This window comes from Rhyacophila brunnea, unplaced genomic scaffold, assembly GCF_057557595.1.
Source record: "Rhyacophila brunnea isolate RB1 unplaced genomic scaffold, BYU_Rbru_1.0 scaffold_9, whole genome shotgun sequence".
Classification (NCBI taxonomy): Eukaryota; Metazoa; Arthropoda; class Insecta; order Trichoptera; family Rhyacophilidae; genus Rhyacophila; species Rhyacophila brunnea.
The window spans coordinates 41,050,242-41,070,389 of record NW_028233361.1 but is presented as its reverse complement, the minus strand read 5'-3'; the positions used below and the strand labels follow the sequence as shown (position 1 = coordinate 41,070,389).

Below are 20,148 nucleotides of genomic sequence, written 5' to 3'. Positions count from 1 at the left end.
ACAAATAAGATTCCCAACCTCTCCCAATGTAAAATAGTCAATAGTAATCATTACTGAGTCATCATCACTCATCATATTTGTTTCTTACCATAAATATCGATATTAACATTATTAGTTTATTACATACCATACACACTATAATTTGTGCTATAAATGTTGACATTTCGTCATTTTTTACTGTTCTGATATCGTCATAATTTTTATAATGCTTCGCTTCTGAAAATGTCATTAAAACCAGTAACTTTCCGCGAAATATAAAGGGCAAATGATAATGCATAATAATATATTTTATTACTATCCGTCATTCGGTTTTTTTTATTACTCTGATCACTATCATTTTGCAATTATATTTTTTATTTTTGCCACTAACATCGAGCTTTATAAAAACACCGATATGTCCACTTACACATTACTATGACGCGTCTGTATTGGTTATAAATGATTACTGTTTTTATAGTTTCATATCGCCAATTTTTTGACTAGGTCACAATCGCGACAGTCACAACGGCGATAATGAAAGTCACCGACATATTATTGCAGTCCTGTAATCAGTGTTGCCAACTGTCGTTGATGAAAACATGCTAGAGGGGGTACGAAAACAAGCTATTTGGCAGGGAAAAAACGCTAGATTTTGTGAAAATACCACTTTTTTGCCTATCGAAAAAATCGGCATACCGGTATAAATCACATCACATTTTCCCAGAAACTCATTTCAAAATTGACAAATAATTTATTTATCTAACAACGGTAATATCAGAGAGTGGAATCAAAAATAATCATCAATCCGATGCTACATGCAATAAGTACACATCATATCCGATAGCATTATATCACTATAACGCCAAGAATTCCTATTGTTTCATTTTGTTGTTTTGTTTCTCAAGTACCGACCTACCTTCATTAAATACCTATCTGATGGTAAAAAATAACCTAAATATCTATCTTAGTTTCAGCACATTTAAAGCTGTCGAAGGCATCAAAAAACGCTAACAAAAACGACATAAGCTAGATGTATTTTTTGCAAACTAGATGCCTATCGCTAAAAACGCTAAGTTGGCAACGCCGCCTGTAATCCCACTAAATTTCATGAAAAGGGTGCAGGAGTATTTGGTTGATTCTGCTATTAGATAAATGTTAACAAATCGACGTTTACTTTACCTGAAAGTTGACACGCGATGGTTTGTAAAATTGACTTTTGTTGGAATCTAACCAAACTTTACTAATCCATTAGACTTGCCATGCATCTCGACTTGGCAAGCATGTTGGGACTTTTCTGACCGGATTCGTAACTTCGTCTGGACTTTCTAAGATAGAGAAATAATTATGCTGCCTTTATTAATTCAAGTGTTTTTGTTTTGTAATGGAAGCAATGTGTTTATATTACATATTTTGTTTAAATATTGGTTCTGGGCGTGACGGGACTCGAGCCCATATCTATCGGATTACAGTCAACGTGTTTTATTAATATAGCCATCTGTGTCATACCTAATCACAACAAAATTAACTAGTAACCATGCATCTGAAGTATTATCGAATTTCGTTAACGACGACAACTGACATATTGTGTTGTGATTTTGAATCAATGTATTAATAATTAATAGGTAACCTCATGTATGTACGCCGTTAGGATATTTTAAAAATGTTATTTTAACGTATCTTCCATTTTCTATTGTGAATAATGTAAGTATGGCTCAGAAACATACTATTAAATATATATATATTGTCGAGGGTCCGGCCCACTGGAAAGTCTTCGTATCCCACATTGACGTAACCTTACCAAATCGATATTTCGGGATTTTAATTGTGGAGTTAATTATTTCTTGTCTCAGGTTTTGATTGGCACCCGTTTGAATGATCGTTTTTTTGCAGACATTTCCGTGGGTTGAGAAAATTTATATTTAGAAATGGTACGATTAATTATGTAAAAAAATATAGATATTCTTTTATCGATCGATGGTAAACCGTTTAGTGTTTTGTTCATTGGTTACAATATACTACATTTTGTCTAATCAGGCACTGTGAAAATGCGCTTGTTAACTAACTGGTTACATGAATTTCTTGTATCTAACTGTCGTTACCTACCTCACTATAAGCTATACTCTCTAGCACATCTGTTAGTGGTATCATTCCATTTCGTATAAACATGCACTGCTTTCTATAATACGTATTTTTGTATTGTTTATTTTTATATTTCGCGTCGGAGATATTTTAGGCGTGTTGCGGAGTTGCTTTAATGCCTTGGATACATTAGTCTCTATAAAACAATATTTGTGTATACGTTTGAATTACTCAATATCTCTCAATACGATGATATGGTAACCCGCTGCGTTTGCCAATTCCCTCTCATAATAATATAAACTAAACGAATCCCATTTTACTTTACAGCTTGGACTTCAGCCAAGGCGCTTTCCAGCGGAGACAGCCATCGCCGCAGACTGACGAGCGCCCCAACTTTGGAAACCACGCCGAAGAATCTGCCTTTACAACCAAAAATCCTAACAGTTTCCCTGACTTTACTACTGAAAACAAAGAAGAATCAAGGTCACCTGACAGGTTTCAATCACCTTCCAAAATAGGAACATTTGTTACAAATCCTTACTATATTGAACCGTCTGCAAGAAAGGAGCAGATCTCGTGCAGGTTTTCTCCTGAAACAAGTCCTCGACTAGAAGGAACGAGAGCACCTAAAAGTACTCCGATTCCAAAAACATCTGCTGAAAGGCGACGGAATTTGTTCCCCGAACGTCGCAGGACTTTTGGAGACTTCGAAGATAGAGAAATTGAATCACCAGAAAGGCGAAGGACGTCTGGAGAATTCGATGTAACGTCAAGTAATTACAATAATTACAATTTAACTGGTTATTCAGATCTGCTTAATTCCCCTGAACGGGTAAGGCAAGCTGAATTATCGAGGACTAGAACTTCTGATGATGCGCTGCATCGGATTCAGAAAATTTTGAATGATTCAAAAGAGAGTCCCGTGACTAAAGAGTTTAATAAAATATTTGAAGAGACTGCTAGAAGAAATTCAAAAACCGCAGAAGACAGTCAATTGGATAAATTGATCTGGGATTTATATGCGCAATCTGGTATTGACGAATCTTCCAAAGTGTCCAGTGCAAGAGTCAGTTCTTCCGCTGATGCGCCGTTAAGTCTTGCTGACCTCAGTCCGAGACGAGCGAGTTTGGATGTGAAGTTTTCTCCTACAAAGAGAGAGCGTCCGAAGAAGTTGTTTGAGAGTCCTGAGAAAGAGATCGGCTACCAAAGAGGTGGCAGGGAGGCCACTCTTCAGGAATTGGACAGATTGGAAGTGGAACTGGAAGATGTGAGAACGGCGCTGGACGTTGATAGCAGCGCACTGTGTGGGGTGGACGCGGATCATTGGAGCCTTAACGTGTCCGTGGACAGCGGAGTCTTCAACAGGATGTCTTCCGGGGATTCAGGACCGCTTTCCGGTGAGTGTAAGTTCTATTCATGTATTTTTCTATGCATTATATTATTCTCCTCATCACATTACCTACTACTGCATGAAGTCTTTTCTAAGTTGATTTCATCCCAAGCAATATTGTGCATTGCTTTGTCATGTACTTTTGCAGAACTTAGCTATATAAATTCTAAACATTCTAAACCATGGCACAAGGGGGGGGGGGGCTGACAGGATTATATCCTGGAGGCCCGGGCTCATGGGGGGTGGGGCATGGCGAGTCGACCAGATAAGTGAGATAAACAGTCACCACAAATGTACTCTAAGGCATAAAGCCCACCAAGAAAGCGCTCGACTCGCTCACTACTGAGTAGGCCCCCTCCCACCCGCGCATTACCCTTCACCTATGTAATAAGCGGCTCAAGCAGCACAAAATAATTATTATTACAGCGCCTCTCATAACAAAGCAATAAAAATATTATATTATTTCGGGGCTTGTAATTAATATTTACGACGACATTATTCAACCAGCGAAATATAGGACATGCAATAAAATTAAACAATGAGATCTCTGTTATTAAATAATGACTTCTCGCCCGTCGATCGACGACGCCGTCCAGAGCGTGATTTTGCTCGCTGTGTTCAATGAATGGACTCCATTGTATTTTCTTTCATTCGTATCGCCGAGAAGCGGTGATTCGCGAAAAAACGATGATTCATGCGGCGGGCGCGTATAATGCGTCGTCAAATCCAGTGGGCGCTGGCGTATTTGATTACGTTGTATTTTCGTTGATTTACGCGCCACTTGTGAAATTTTGCGCGAGAGCCACACTTGCTGCGTTAAGTGGGTTTTACGCCTTATAGTAAAAAAAAAGTCGCCTGCGGAGATATTGTTAATATTTAAGAATATGTGGTGATTTGCGATGCAATTTTTAATTTTGTGTTGATACTCGACAACTCCATTATTCAAGTGGATTTAAGTGTTAAAAATACACTAAATAACCATAATTTTACCGTGAACACCATTTAGAAAACTCTACTGTAGGGCGAAGCACTGCTTTTAACCTTAGACAAAGATCCTAGGGTGGGAGGGGTGGGGGGTCCCTACATTATGTGAGGGCCATGATCTCAACGATCCAGCGGCCTATGTATACCTTTTGGACGTTTTTTTACTCTCAGATTCATTTAAATGACTAGATTTCTCCAGCAATAATTATTGTCTCTTCGATGTATCAGTTCTACCCGTTTCCATTTAAGGGCGGACATGCTCAGCGTAGGTCAATGTGGAGGTTTTATTGCATTTTCAAAGCTTGATCCTGGACATTCCTTAAACGGTTTTATAAATGCGTTTAAAAATTAATAAATGTAAAAAATCTTAACACCACTGCACATGCATGTACTGAAATATGACTATATTCTAAAACATTAGAGCGAGAGGTTTAAAAGAATACTATTTTATGTAATAAAAATACTTTATGCAGTCATCAAATGTTTAAAATAAATATAAAGGATAATAAGGCTTCAAAATTATATAAATAGATTATCTACAACGTTTAAGGAATGTCCAGGATCATGCTTTGAAAATAGAATAAAAGCTCCATTTTGACCCACGCTGAGCACGTCCGCCCTTTAGGTTTAAAAAAACTTTATTAAAATGCAACCATTGTTTATTCCGTCGTCCAAATATTCACTTCATACCATAGTAGGTATAGTTATATCAACATTGTTACCACCCGGTTGAATACAGCATTTTCTATTTGTATTTTTATCATGTTTTCCATGAGGTTATTTTACAATCTAATACCTGTCAAATGCAGATTTAAAGCAAATCAAATGGGTTATATCAGTGGATTTTTCATCCTGAATAATGCAAATAAACAATGAAATTCAGTCAATTTCCGTGACCTCAATGAATATTTGAACCATTAATATGCGTAGATGCAATTTCTTCTCGTCCATATAGGAATTTGATTATGGTGATTTATATTATGTTACAATATCAAATCTTTTGCATCGCTTTCTTTAGAATAGCACCCCTCCGACTATGTCTCGTTTTGTGTCAAAACTGTCGAACCTCATGTTTCTTCCCGTGCGCACGCACTTAGCAGGGTTAATGTGATTATTGTTACGGTTGCTATTGTCGACTATACTCGTACCAAACGTGTTCAATTCTTACAGTAATGTGGTGTGTTTATTATCAAACATCTGCAGTTCTCAAACTTTCTTTGCATTATCCCCTGAAATAATAATCATACTGAATGAAGTATTATTGCGCATTTTTTTGTTCAATGTGCATCTTTCCTTCAAACGATGAAAATTTCTATTAGTCACTCTCTTTATAATATAATTTTTATGAAACTATTCCTTTTGTATGGATGTGAGGCAGGGAACTTACAAGTAATGGGAACTGAAATACATAACGGGTAAGGCGATAGCAGGTAACCGACTCGAGTAAGGAAGAATCCGGGTTAAACTTACACACGTGTCAAGAATATGTTTTACGTCGAATACTGAAAACTGCTCTCGATTTATGCATTTACGCTCATTTAATGTTGGTGTATTACACACACTATTGCACGTGCATAATGCGTGCTTCATTTTCGTAGGACACTCACACATTCAAAACCCTGTATCACGATGCGGCGTATTGAATATAGCCTATCGGTATTCTATTTATTATCTGTTCTGTGATATGAGGTTTCTTTATCAATTAGAAAATCATTAGTGCTTTGCAAATACGTGGTAGGTACATATGTGCCATTTTTTTTAAAACTTATTTTGTTTGAATGGCAATGTGTTTTTCTTTGAACCTTGGCTGATTATATTTTTCTAGATTTCTTTGCCAATAAACAAAAGAAACTAATTACTCGTTTATTCCGAGACCCGCGCCTAAAATTTTAAATAAAAACACAATTGGAAAATTTAAAAAGAGCTATGTAGTAACAACTAAATTTAACAGGCACCAGTGACTTAAAACGCAATTTTTTATCGTACTTATTCCACTTATATTAATTAATATCTGGACCGGATTCGTCCGCCTCAGAGCGACATTTTCAACTAAACCGGTCCAGCGCATCTATTATATACACAAAACTGCTTTCGGCTGATACTTCGGCAGCTATCTAGGGTAGGTTTGTATCGAAGTATTAGCACTTGCATAATTGCTATGTTTTAACAGCATTTCTCTTGGCTATGCTAAATTTTAGAGCGAGTTTTTCAATGATTCTAGAAAGAGGTACATATGAAGTGCATTCTAATTGAAATATAACATAATATATAACAATTTGCGTAACGTGATTTGACATCTACTCACGGAATATTTTAACACAATCCGAAGTCAATTCTAACTGAGAGTCAGTGTGTATTTGCCTTTTGGTGAGTGTACATAGTGCCTGAAGATGCCGAAAGGCGAAATCCGGGTCACAAAAAAACGACTCAAATGGAATAGTACAAAACTTAAATCCATGAGAATTTTAATTCAAATTCCCTTAAACAAAAATTCAAAAACCCTTAACCCATAACCGGTAAGAGCTGCTGCCCTCCCCAAACTATGACATACGTAGAGCTTTAGTGGTCTACTATCCAATTACTGTATTGTCACAATGATGCTTTGACTTCAAAGTTAATTATCGTTCTGTATGACTGATTTAAAGAAATTGAACATAATAATATCAACTGACTTTATATTTTTAATAAACCATTTCTTTTATTCAATGGATTTTGAGAATGAAATATTCCATATATTGAACATGCATAACTTGAAAACACTTCAGATATATAGATATCCACTAGGAAAAATCATTTGAAAAAAAATACGAAACTCGACCGGATTTGAACCCGTATAACCATTGACGAGAGCCGGACGTCGGTTAGTAATTAAGGTAATTAATATTCCTTGATTTAATACACAAAAACCGATAGTCAATAATAACGCAATTTGATAAGCATTTCATATATGACCTATTAGTTTAAATTGTCGTAATTAGATAGGAGGCTCGTAGCATAATTGGTTAATATATCCACTAGAAAAAATCATTTGAAAAAAAATACGAAACTTGACGGGATTTGAACCCGCATAACCATTGGCGAAAGCCGGGCGTCGGTTAGTAATTAAGGTAATTAATATTCCTTGATTTAATACACAAAAACCGATACTCAATATATATACAATAACGCAATTTGATAAGCATTTCATGTATGACCTACGAGCTTAAGTTGTCGTAATTAGATATTGGGCTCGTAGCATAATTGGATAATGCACAGATTGGCGCGACACCAATGGTTATACGGGTCCAAATCCCGTCGAGTTTCGTATTTTTTTCAAATATGATTTTTTCTAGTGGGTATAGGTATGTATATCAGAGGTGTTTTCAAGTTACGTATGACCTTATATTTGTTCCTAAGGAAAAACTTTCAAATACCTCGGTACTAACACCGACAGAACTGTGTGGTAGTAGTACCTATCTAAAAATTTACAACTAATGAACATAGCTCATTTTAATTGCCCATTATTTTGATTTGATTCTATGTTAAGCTGGCATTTTGTAGATATTATGACATTTCACATTACTGAGTTAATAGGACTGTCGAATTTTACTGTCAAATTATTTGAAAATCTAAATGTCACCCGATACAATAATAAGCTCGGCATTTGAGATTTATTACCCTCAATTTTCACACTTGTTATCGTAAAACAGAGTAAAGACATAAGCTTTGGAAAATTGTAGGTAGGTACACAATATATAAGTTAATTCTGGGTCATTAACTTAGTTATAGTGACATTTAAATTTGAGTAGTATAATATACAAGTATTTTAAAGTGCGTACAGTTTACGAGGCATTTCTCAAAACCCACATAAGTAGGTAAAAAATTAGTGTCATATTTTGATTTTATTATCTCGGAAAGTAAATCGATAGCATAATTATTTCATTTTTACCTGGATACCGTTCGATGGTTATATTCCTTTCGTTTTCTCGTCGTTTGGACTAATAACAAAGGTAACGGATCTTGATCGCTTCCTTTATTCCGACCATGTCCGATCCTATTAGGATCATATGGGCCTCCACAGAGTAGAGGTTTGTATTAACAGATTTTTTTATACGAGAAATAGATGTCAGCCACTTGCTCAACCTATTAGGTCCATACTCTGACTCACACACAAATTGAAAAACAATATGTGTACTTGCCAGACCCAGGATTCGAACCTGGGACCCACGGCGTGATAGTCCAGCGCTTAAGCCGCGCTGCCACCGTGGGTGTGATCGCTTATAGTATACAAATTCACACATCTCTATCTGCTCACGCCCTAATGAAAAATTCCGTCTCTTTCTGCACATTTCAGTCCAGTTTACGTCTTTAAACCTATTTCCATTTATCAAGCGGCGACGCTTAACTGGTGGTTTCCATAATAATCATTCATATAGTCCATCCATCAAATAGTCCTCCATAATATTTATATTTTTTGATTGATCGCATGTTGCCTAAAGTTGCAGTAGGTTACAGCACCCTATCTATTTCTATTATTCTTAGTCCAATCCTAATAGGATCATATTATGGGACTCCACAGAGTATTATTTAACGCCCACGATGGCAGAGCGGCTTTCGCGTCGACTTATAATGTTGTGGGTCCCAGGATAGAATCGTGGGTCTGACAAATACGCGTATTTTTTAACGTGTGTTTGGAGTGGAGTATGGACCTAATAGGTTGGGCAAATTGCCAACATCTATTTATCTTAAAAACAAAAATCTGTTAATTCAAACCTCCACTCTGTGGAGACCAATGGATAGTACCATATTAATGGTGGAGACCCATATTATGATCTTTTTAGGATCGGGCATGGTATATTGTGTATTGTTATTATACCTTATTTTCCCTTCCGGTCTATTGAAGACACTCCCCTAAATTCATTTTAATACTTTCCGTATTACACCGATTATAAAAGGCATTCTTAGTTTTAAATGTCTTCCAATTATCATAAAATCGTAAAAATCTTCATTACTAATACGAGAGTCCAATGACAATAAAAAGCGGTGGATATATTAATTATGTTCTTTCGTGTGTTAATTAAGTGTAATAACTTCTTCGGATTCAGTGTATACGGGTACAAGTCCCGTTGGGCGGATATTTTCGAATTATATGTTCAATTTTATATACAGTTCTATAATTAGATTGATTCTCTTTTTATGTAGATATAAATTATTATCTGTTATTATTACAACTCTATTAATGGCCTTCCATCGTGAATTGACTGCTACTAATTATAATAATTGTAATACTAATTAATGCTAATTTTAACATTATAAGATGCGACTTATTAAGTTTTTGACATAACTTCTTTCAGAAAATGTTTCATCCTCAACAAAGTTACTTACGACTTTAATAAAGAATAATATATACCTTCTGTATAGAAACAATGAAGTATCTGCCGAAGTTATAGTATATTTTGAAAGCTCTTTCGCTTTTGTGTTCAATATAAAATCGTTGACAGAAGTTTTATCAAGGAGCTTTGTGAAACAATCATTCTAGAATGAAAACAAAGGTCTTTCGAGGCAGTGTTGCCTTTGACTTTGGTCATATTTAGTTGACATTCATTCAAGTTTAAAGGTCTTGTTAAAGTTTGCCCTATTTCTGATTGAAATGTTCGTTTAATATTTACTCAATGTAAAAGAATATTATTTTAATTAGACGAGCATTTTTTGGTTTTGTACATTTTTATGTTAATTAAAAGTGTTTGATAACTTACTGGCAATCAGTATTCATTTATAACATTTTAATATAACATTAAGTACATCTGATATAATCGTATTTATAGTCTTATGACCTTTTTCAACATCGAGGTTTGTCAGGCCAAAAAGGCGTAACTGACAGTTTGCATTTTTATAGTAGAGACAATTTGTCAATAAGTCGTAATGTAAATAAGTTTATTGATTTCGTATATAATATATTTTTCACTAATGCGTACGGTAAAGCTATTGCTGGAGGGATTGTTGGCGCACTTAAAACTTAATTCCAAACAATCTAACCTCGTAAGACCCTCCATTGCGTGAGGAACTGGTTGGGCTCCGGGTTCGATCTCAGTGAGGTCACAATACATTTATGTGATTTTTTTTTAAACCTGAGTGTTACTTCTAACACATTCTCGTAAACATGTCACTTACGCCCTTTTGACTTATGTGCCTCAATATATTTTTCACTGATATCCTACAAAAAAGAGTTGTAACTTCGTCAAGGAATAATTCTTGCTGACGCAACTTTCGTGATGTCAAAATCTCCTTTACGACTTTTTGGTTTCTTTCTCTCTTCTTTCTATTCTCTCTCTATCTAAAATTGTAGAAGTTTTATTTCAAAACAATTGTGCCTACCTACTGTTACTATCTGATTAGATCATTTATATTTATTTCTGATTAAGAAGTCCTGATTTAGCTACTGCTTTTTAAAATATAATAATGATCGAATTTTCTATGAATTTCAGGCGAGGAGCCATCGTTACCCCAAGATTTCTCCAAGCAGCCGGACGTGATACCGAAGAGTCCGATATCGAAACTAATGAAGCCCAGCTCACTCACATCGATATCTCCGATCATCGACAGGAAAATCCTGTCACCCTCCAGCCCCACTAAGCAGATCCTGAAAGAGACTGCTAACGCGGTGATAAAGAGCAGCCCGGTGAAGTGTCAAGATGACAGTGACGACAGCAGTGATGATGACCTGCCCGAGGGAGAGGATGCCAACAACCCCAGAGCTCTGCACGGCCTGATGAAGAGTAACAGTGTGTCGGCCAGGGCTTCTATGTGGCAGCAGATGCAGACCATGGCAAATAAAGGTATTTTGAGCTATGGGTAGAATTTATTAATTTATATATCTAAAACTATGATAGATCAAAACGATTTTTAATTTTTCAATTTTATCCCCGAATGTTAAATCCATTTTCTCAAATACCCCTGCAATCATGTCAACCCCCTTTAAAAAATCTTTCTCTTCTACTGACCAGCTCATCACTATAATGTTTGAGGCTTTCATGGTTATTCATTATTGTAATAGAGTTTTGGGTTTTCACCGTGTGTCCTTCTTTCCTCGTCGTCTTGGGCTCGTTGTAGAGGATATTCTCAAGAAATATGTTATGATGAAGTTTAGTGTAGTGTAGGTGTATGAATGCGAACGCCGCTCTAAGAATGTTTAAAGGAATTCGGTTAGCTGCGAGCTGTGCTGCTAGTGTGCTGTCAGTTGTGATGATCAGTGATTCCGGATCGAATATTGGATTTCACTGACAGTACCGGAAGTTATGACTTTTTTAGCCGTAGCCCATCATCGTTATTAATATTTTTACGGTTCCTATGGATTTCGATGGCCTCCTTTACCAATCGTGAGAAATGTCCTTTATTCCGACTCTGTATCTTGGTATTGAAGTCAAATTTGTGACATCACGTAGTGTTTCAGTCGGTATGGCCTCTCGTGTTGTCTCGAAATGTTGAGGAAAGAAGGAAGAAAGACACGTGGTGAAAGCCCAAAAATCTATTACAGGTTATCACTGTTTCTTATACTTTTAAATCTTTGTTCACAAAAATTTTCTTCCAAAGAACTCAGAACAGGAAATTACACAAAGAATTCATGTTAAGACTATGTTGGCTGGTTGATTTAGCTGCTGCAGTTCACATTCTCGGATGGCAGCTACTGCTTTTGTCGACATGTGTACCTGCACGATGTCGTGTGCTGTTGGCTTTTCTAGTCATTGTATTAGCGCAAATCACTTCTGTTATGGTTGCCTTGTGTGGTATGAACTATAGGAGGACTGAATTACTATATTGACTTCAATTCCGTGTATGATATTATAATTGATTATTTTAACAGCTGCCACTTACGTTTCTCAATTCTGACCTAAACGTGACGGCACTAGTCACTAAACAGCCATCGGTTGCTTAATGCAAGAAACCCCTTAAGAACGGCCGGCTCAGTATGACACGGCACTGGTCGTGATTTTTATTTGGGTTTCTCATGTAATTTGTATTCTTGGTTCAATGAGAACAAATAAGTATGACAGACAAAATTTAGTGTGCACTATTTATGTCGAATCTCCACAGCCTGCCTCCAACCTTCACCACTAAATTATAGCGCCTGTACATATGCATGGATTTACTTGTACTAATAGTGTGTATTTTGAACTATCGCAAAAATAAGTGCTGACTGTCTCGCCAATCTCATTCTTCAAGAGTAAGCGAGATGCGATGTTGTCATTGTATGGTACTATTTGACAGGTCATTAAAATCGGTTAATCCCAAAATGAGTCTGCGTGGTGTAGTTCGTTTTTTACCAGCAGGTTCGCTACTATCATTCTACTGCGCAGGCGCAGATATCGCACAGTCCAATTGATCTATGCATGCAATCTTGCTTTGAAATTATAATTTGTCATGTTCATTACATGAAAAATAAATAAATTTGAATCTTGATATTTGTACGATAATACGTACTTACATTTTTTTGTTATAGCCACGGTAATACGTACTGTCAGCAGTAAATCCATGCGTATCGATTTTTGTCATTAAAACTGTATGTTGAATGGCAGTTAAAAGTCAATTGATAAGTAGGAACCATATTTTAATAAAGTTGATCAACTGCCAAGTTGAATTGAACGGAGTTAAGGTCCTTTCGACTTTTGTCAATTCAACAGTGAATCTTCATTAGAGTCAACTGTTTAAATAGTAAGTTACCTTGAGTAACCGAAGTGATAATAATTCGCATCGGCATGCAAACTTTGATTACGATACGACTATTGGTTCAACTTAAATTGAAAATTAGGAACAATCCTTTTGATTTCTTATTCAAAATTCTGTAAACACCTGAATGTCAAAAATCGTCACGTGAGAACGCAGTAATACTTTCATATGCAAGCCCCTCTTAGGTCAATTGATAGCATTCATCACCTACGTATGTATATAAAGATCATTTTTATTCATTTTCAGCTGCCATCAAACCAGTTCTGAGGCATTCCAGATCAAAGATGAATGACGGCTCGCCATCCATTCTCGACAGATTCAAAACTCAGCCAATCACCCTTGAGGAGGTCACGATTGCGGAAAATGAAAACACTCCTAACCCCCTCAACCAATCACGGAGCAGTTTCAATTTAACTCTGGAACAGGACGAAGACGGTACGCTATTTTTTTTGAACTGGGTGTATTTTTGCATACATAATTATATTTTACTGATTGTAGATAGTTTAAATATTTCTATCATAGGTTTATTCTTTTGCACAAACTTTATACTTAATATTATTATTAAGCACTTTTACGTCTGGTTTTTTTATTACTCTAAAGTTTAAATCTTTATTATTTCATTCTTTGGCTACAAAAGCTTTAATAATTTACGATTTCTAAATGAATATAAGCATGTTTTTTTTAGCTTTGTTTTAAGTTTAAAATGAATATTACAGTAAAACATTGATTTTGCAGACATTGATATATACCTGTAAACAGGATTTTTGTACATATAATTTAAAACAGATTAATTTGTCAATTTTTTTTACTACTCATTCAGAAAATCTACTTTATTACGCAATGGACACTTCTTCTCCTGAATCAGTTTGTTACATCGAAGTTTTACCATACATAATTAAAATTTTTACAAAAGTTACATGAAGTTAACGTAGTGAAGATAACGTTTATGAGAATACATCACTTTAACATTGTTAACTGTCAATTATTCTTGGTAGAATGACAAGGTGTTAATTAAAATAAAGAACAATATTATAGTACTTAATCCACATGTATAATATAAGGCTGAATGCTGGTTGCGAATTAAAAATCTGACTGATGTTTCTTTGGACGATTTCTAGCTCAACGCAATTATTTTGAGCTCATGGTATTAATTGTACTGTTCACGTTTACTATATCATTAAATACAATTTATACATTTGTTTAATTTAATGATTATTAATCAATTGAGTCGTTTAGTCGCTAAACCTGCTCTGGGCGATTTCTCAATAAAATTAGTTTAGAATGTACGTATGAATGTGCTATATCGATAGGTCTTCCTTGAGGTGTTAAAAGGATTTAAATTCCGCTCTGTTTCGTCAAAAAATCAAAATTAATATTGAGAGTCGCTAAATCCGCTCTAGGATAAATAACAGTTTACTAAATCCTCTCGACATGGCCGACCGCTTAGATGCCGTGATTCAAACCACGATTTTTAGCATATGTTTAAATTGCTATACAAATGTCACCACTAATCACAAATCGTCAGGTGTTTGAATTTGGAACTAAGCTCAATACAGTATAAAAAAATATTGAATGCTATGTCAAATGGTAGCATGTGGTGCCCTTACTCAGCGGTCAATTTATACTGGTGGATGTATAGCATCAACATTATCGTAAATGCACAAAACATTTACTTGAAACCCAAAACAACCTCCATAGAGGGTTTAGCGACTAAGCAACTCAATTAACGTAACGTAACGTATGTGTTTCCATTACAGTGGACGAAATTGAGGTCCATATTTATCAAATTAAGTGGATTAAGTACTATTTCTTATGATTTCTATTTTTATTATTATTTTGGAGAATAAATTAATTTTAGGTTTTTATTTTTCATTTCATTTATAATTTGTCTTTTTTTTTCTTTTGCATGTTATCTTCGTAAAATACGGCTGCTTTTTACAAACATACTACGGCAAATGCTACAAAATATCTTTTAATCTGTATGATTATAAATAATTGACTTGTACATACGTCATATTATTTTTATTATTGAAACGCATATTGCTTACTATTACACGTATTGTAATATATACTTTATATATAAATTACGCACCGATATATTGTACGCCGAAATTCGTTCGCAATGCGTACAACTACACAGCGAAATTAGACGAGAATGATCCTGCGAAACTGACACTGGCTGAAAAGATGAAATTATTCGGCGCAAAACTCGCACCTAGACCGCCAATAGGCAACAACAAGAAACCGAGGAGTCCCAGGTTCCAAACTATGCCCGTGCTGTCAAGTGAAATTGACGATGCAAGGCAGTTAAACGCCAAGCAGCATAACCTCATTGTGAAGGATGACATGGCTGATATACCGTCGCCACGGCACAAGATGATCAAGCTGGATTTGAAGCCGCCATTTTCCGTTGACACCAGCAAGAACCGGAGATCGTTGATCGAGAATAAGACAACGGCGCCGATTGAATTGACCAAGCAGCGGGCTAATTCGGTGTCCAGTGTCGATATAAAGAAGTCTTCCATTAAAAATGATAAGGGTGACACTCTGGGTGCTTCCGAAGAATCGTCGGAGCAAGACGGTCAAACGAAGCAGAAGAAAGAATTAGGTTAGGATTGTTTTTAGTGTGTCGTATTTTGGTGTAGGTTTTTGATTTAACAGCGCACTTGGTGATTGTATCCCGTTTGAATTATCCTTAACAACTGTATGGATTTTTTGTTTTTAATCTTATTGTAGTGATTTAGGTTTTGGCTACTAATTTAAATTGATAAAAATCTAACCTAACTTACTTTTATGATGTTAACTGTAATTTTTGATGGAATGAGATTACATTAATTACAATAAAACTGTTAATTATCAATTAATTAAACGCTTTAACGACGGAGTCTAGATATATGAAAGTGAAACTGATATAAAGGTTATCATTATGAATCTCCCTGCTTTTTCATGTACATATCTAAACCTGACCCCTGCTTCTGTCCTTTACACTACATGCAGCATTAAATTGCAAGCTATAACATGTTGGCTGTGGAATATGGCGAAAGTTTAAACTAACTGTTATTTTAAATTACAATTTTCATTCATTTCATTTACTTAGTGTAGCAAACATCACACTTAATTTTATTACTACGAGTGTTACAACACAATTTTAGATTCACTCAGTCAATTTTATGAACATGTTTTTTTATGAATGGATTATTCAAATAAAGTAATCATTAAATTAACCTTTTCTATGCCTCACGATATTATTATGGCAGTATCTGACAAGCCGAAGATTTTGAATGACACACGTTAAATGTAGAACGAAGCTCTTACTACAATCGCTGTTGACAATTTGTGGCTTAGTATTTCATAATTATTCAAACAGATGTCACTGTGTGCTTAATTATTTAGATTATGCAAATCAATCGACAGTGGCTAGCAATTTGAGTTTAAAGTCAGACGAGATAACTTGCGAAATTTGTATGTGCGGCCTGGCCTGTAGATCACGGTTTCATAGAGCAAGGTAACTCGCTGAAGGCATAGAACCGGTTTACTAACGATTATTCAATTTTTGAAACATGGTAGCACTTTGATCGCCAAGAGCATCGTTGCCAAGTTTTTTATTATTTTGATAAACTATGCACAGGGTTAATAATTAGTAAGTTTTACTCATCGTCGACATCTTTGCATCAAGCTCTTATACTTCAGGAACAATAATTATTATTCTACTTACAATAGTTTCATGTAACTAGCATCCCCTATATTGCAATAATTATCCTTTTCGTATTAGTAAAAATTAACTTATAATAACCACTAATACTAATCATGTGTTTTATTTACCGTTAAAATAATTAATGTGATTGTCAGACCATAGAAATATTTGTATATATCGTTAAGCCGTTAAATTCTCTGATGTAATGCTATTTAAATTTTACAGGAGAGACAAAAACGAAAGAATCGGAATGATTTGATTTATTTTAATATCAAGTTTTGGGTGGCTCATTGTCATAGAGTATTTGTATTAGCTTTAATGTGATACATTATGGTCTTATTAAAATAAGACATGTTACATTGGAGGTTTCTCTAATTATTGAAGGTTTTAAATGAACTATTTATTACCTAAGTATATTACCATGTTCGATAATCGTGTCCGGAAATTTGTACGTTGGCAGTTCGCCGTGTCACACTTCACCGTCAAATGTTGTATCGGAAATATATGGCGGTATATTAAAGACCGTCCAACCTCTGGGTCGTATAGTACTGAGATAAAATTCATGCCTAAATCAAATACGGTTCTTGTGGGTTTAGACTTTACAGGAAGCCAGAAGCAAACAAATTTTGAAAATAATGAAAATTGAATTAATGTTAATATTGAATCAAATAAAATTGGAGACCGTATAGTATAGTCATCTCTTTCCGATAAGAAAGCTCACGGCGGACTGTACCGCGGTGAAATGTTTTACGTACAATTTACATGTATACTCCACAGTTTCGATATGACACATAAACAAAAATGCAACTGTGTGTGTCTATATTTTACAATAAATAATGGTGTCGTAAAAAAGTATATGATTACCTCTTTCCTCCAGAGTCCTAGACGTACGTAAATTTTAGTTGTTACGTTTTATAGAGCTGTTAGAAATGTCAATAATTTGAAAGAATAATCATTACAATTTCATTTATTCACTCTATGGCCGCAGGTTAGAAATAATATTCATTAGAGATACCCTGGTAGACTCTTTAATCATGCTTGCATGTTTTTATCAGCTCGTCACCCAGAGAAGGCAGATCTCAACGTTATCCTCATTGGTTTGGATTTGATTTGTTTTGCGTTTACACAAAAAATACAGATTTAATTTAATACTTACTAAATTTTCTTGATGTTGATTTACTGGCGTTGATTTTATCTAGATATGTTTACTGACGGCTTTGAAATATACCTTTTAAAAGTCTCTACTACATTCCGATTGGACGATAAAAATAACAAATGTTTGTGCATTAATAGTGCCAATGAATACTGCCCACTGTAACTGAAATATTTGTTTTTTGTACAAATTATTTAATGCTACATTTTTTACTGTCTTTCATTGGTATTTTATTGTCTTCAACCAAAAACAATAATGTACGTTTTGACAGAAATACAAGTATATATGTACAGGAATTATTATTGATGAATATAGATACACACTAATGGAAATGACATCCGCAATCGAAAGCTCACTGACGTTGAATTTAAATTGTCTATTTTTTTTTTTAAATAATAACGTAGACAGAAACTTCAAGATGACAAGTTTTTGGTATTTCATAGATGGCGGTAATATTTATAGTTTTCTTACAATAGTGCAATGGCATACTACTTTGATAATTTTCCGCTAGATGGTATCATAGTTTATAATACAAAATTTAAAATCAATTACACCCTAATAATAATAATTTATAATCTGACAGAAAAGACTAATTGTTCATTTGTGATATATATTTACACATCTCAAATCTCTGAAACTTAAATAATAAATAGGGAAGGAAGAATAAACTTTTTGGCTTTCACCTTTTCTATGCTCTCACGATATTACTATGGCAGTATCTGACAGATATAGATAATGTATTAAATTGGGGCAGGCGTAACAAACTAGAATTCAATATTGATAAATGCAATCTTTTATCGTTTACCAGAGCCTCAAAAGTGTTGTTTTTCCAATACTCGATGCATGGCAGAGTTCTGTCACGAATATCATCTGTAAGGGATCTTGGCATTACGTTTGAGAGTAAACTGACATTTATTAGCCATATAGTTACCATTTGTAACAAAGCGCTTAAAATGTTGGGCTTCGTCATGCGTACTTCCCGGGTCTTTTCAGATGTTACGGTATTAAAACTTTTATTTAATTCTTTAGTTCGAAGCAGACTTGAGAGTGGGTCTATTGTTTGGGCACCGCACCAGTTGAAGTATGGCCTTATGGTGGAGAGGGTACAGAAGAAATTCTTGAGACTCCTTTACTTGAGGTTGTATGGATACTATCCGTGGCTTTATCCAACTGACTTTCTCTTAGGCATGCTTACATACTGCAGTCTGCAATTTAGAAGAAATCTTTATTTAGCTACGTATTTTTTTCGACTTATACAAGGTATAAATGAGAACTCTGCCATTCTGGGCAGTGTTGACCTGTGTGTCCCTGATAACTATCTTAGAAATAGAGACCACCAGTTGTTTATTCTCCCAAGGTACAGAACCAACCTGCCACTGGTAATGCCAATTGGGAGAGTGATAACTATGTTCAACGAAATTGCTTCGGGTGTTGATATATTCCACCTACGTGAGAATGAGTTTAGGTGGATGTTGTTTTATAAAATCTTAAAATAGGGTCTGCTTAACTCATCCGGTGTACTTCCTTGTACCTATCTAATTCATCTACTGATATATCTCTTTTTTTATGTAATACTGTTATATTTATATATCTTTCTTTCTAAATGTCATGTTGTGAACGTCTTAAACTTATAATTTGTAATGTCCACAATATGCTAAAAAAAATAAATGAATTGAAAATTGAAAAAATAACGACACACGTTGAATATAGAGTCAAGCTCTTCCTACAATTGCTTTAATACCGATAATTTGTGACTTAGTATTTCATAATTATTCAACAGATGTCATTATGTGTTTATTTTTTTTGATTATGCAAATCAATTGACAGTGGCTAGTAATTTGAGTTTGAAATCGAACGAGATAACTTGCGAAATTTGTATGCGCGGCCTGTCGATCATGGCCTGGAACATGGAACTGGTCAATTATTTTCTTTCTTGATTATATGAAGGTTTTATTTGTATGTAGATGTTTTATGACTATTTTTTTTCAATGTTGACTATTCTACTACTGCATAACACATTTTAGTATTTGCATATTCTAACTAAACCATGTAATCTATTCAGTCGAGTATAAAACCTCTGAGATATATTATGTCTCTGCATAAACAATGGAAAATCACTATTATAGCTTGACATGTTAATAGTACCGTTCCTATAATCGTTTTTCA

At 34.9% G+C, this 20,148-nt stretch overlaps 1 protein-coding gene across 2 annotated transcripts in view; it reads left to right on the top strand.

Annotated features, from left to right (window-relative positions):
* Nucleotides 1–20,148, top strand: part of LOC147063632 (uncharacterized) — a 570,851-nt gene that overhangs the window by 359,907 nt on the left and 190,796 nt on the right. The window contains exons 8-11 of one of the 2 annotated variants that reach the window (XM_085959789.1): nucleotides 2,386–3,455; nucleotides 10,897–11,247; nucleotides 13,382–13,570; nucleotides 15,276–15,743. In XM_085959789.1, the coding sequence (XP_085815915.1) occupies nucleotides 2,386–3,455; nucleotides 10,897–11,247; nucleotides 13,382–13,570; nucleotides 15,276–15,743 (2,078 nt within the window). Of the gene's footprint in view, nucleotides 1–2,385; nucleotides 3,462–10,896; nucleotides 11,248–13,381; nucleotides 13,571–15,275; nucleotides 15,744–20,148 lie in introns of both variants that reach the window. The other variant, XM_085959790.1, reaches the window with a different exon arrangement.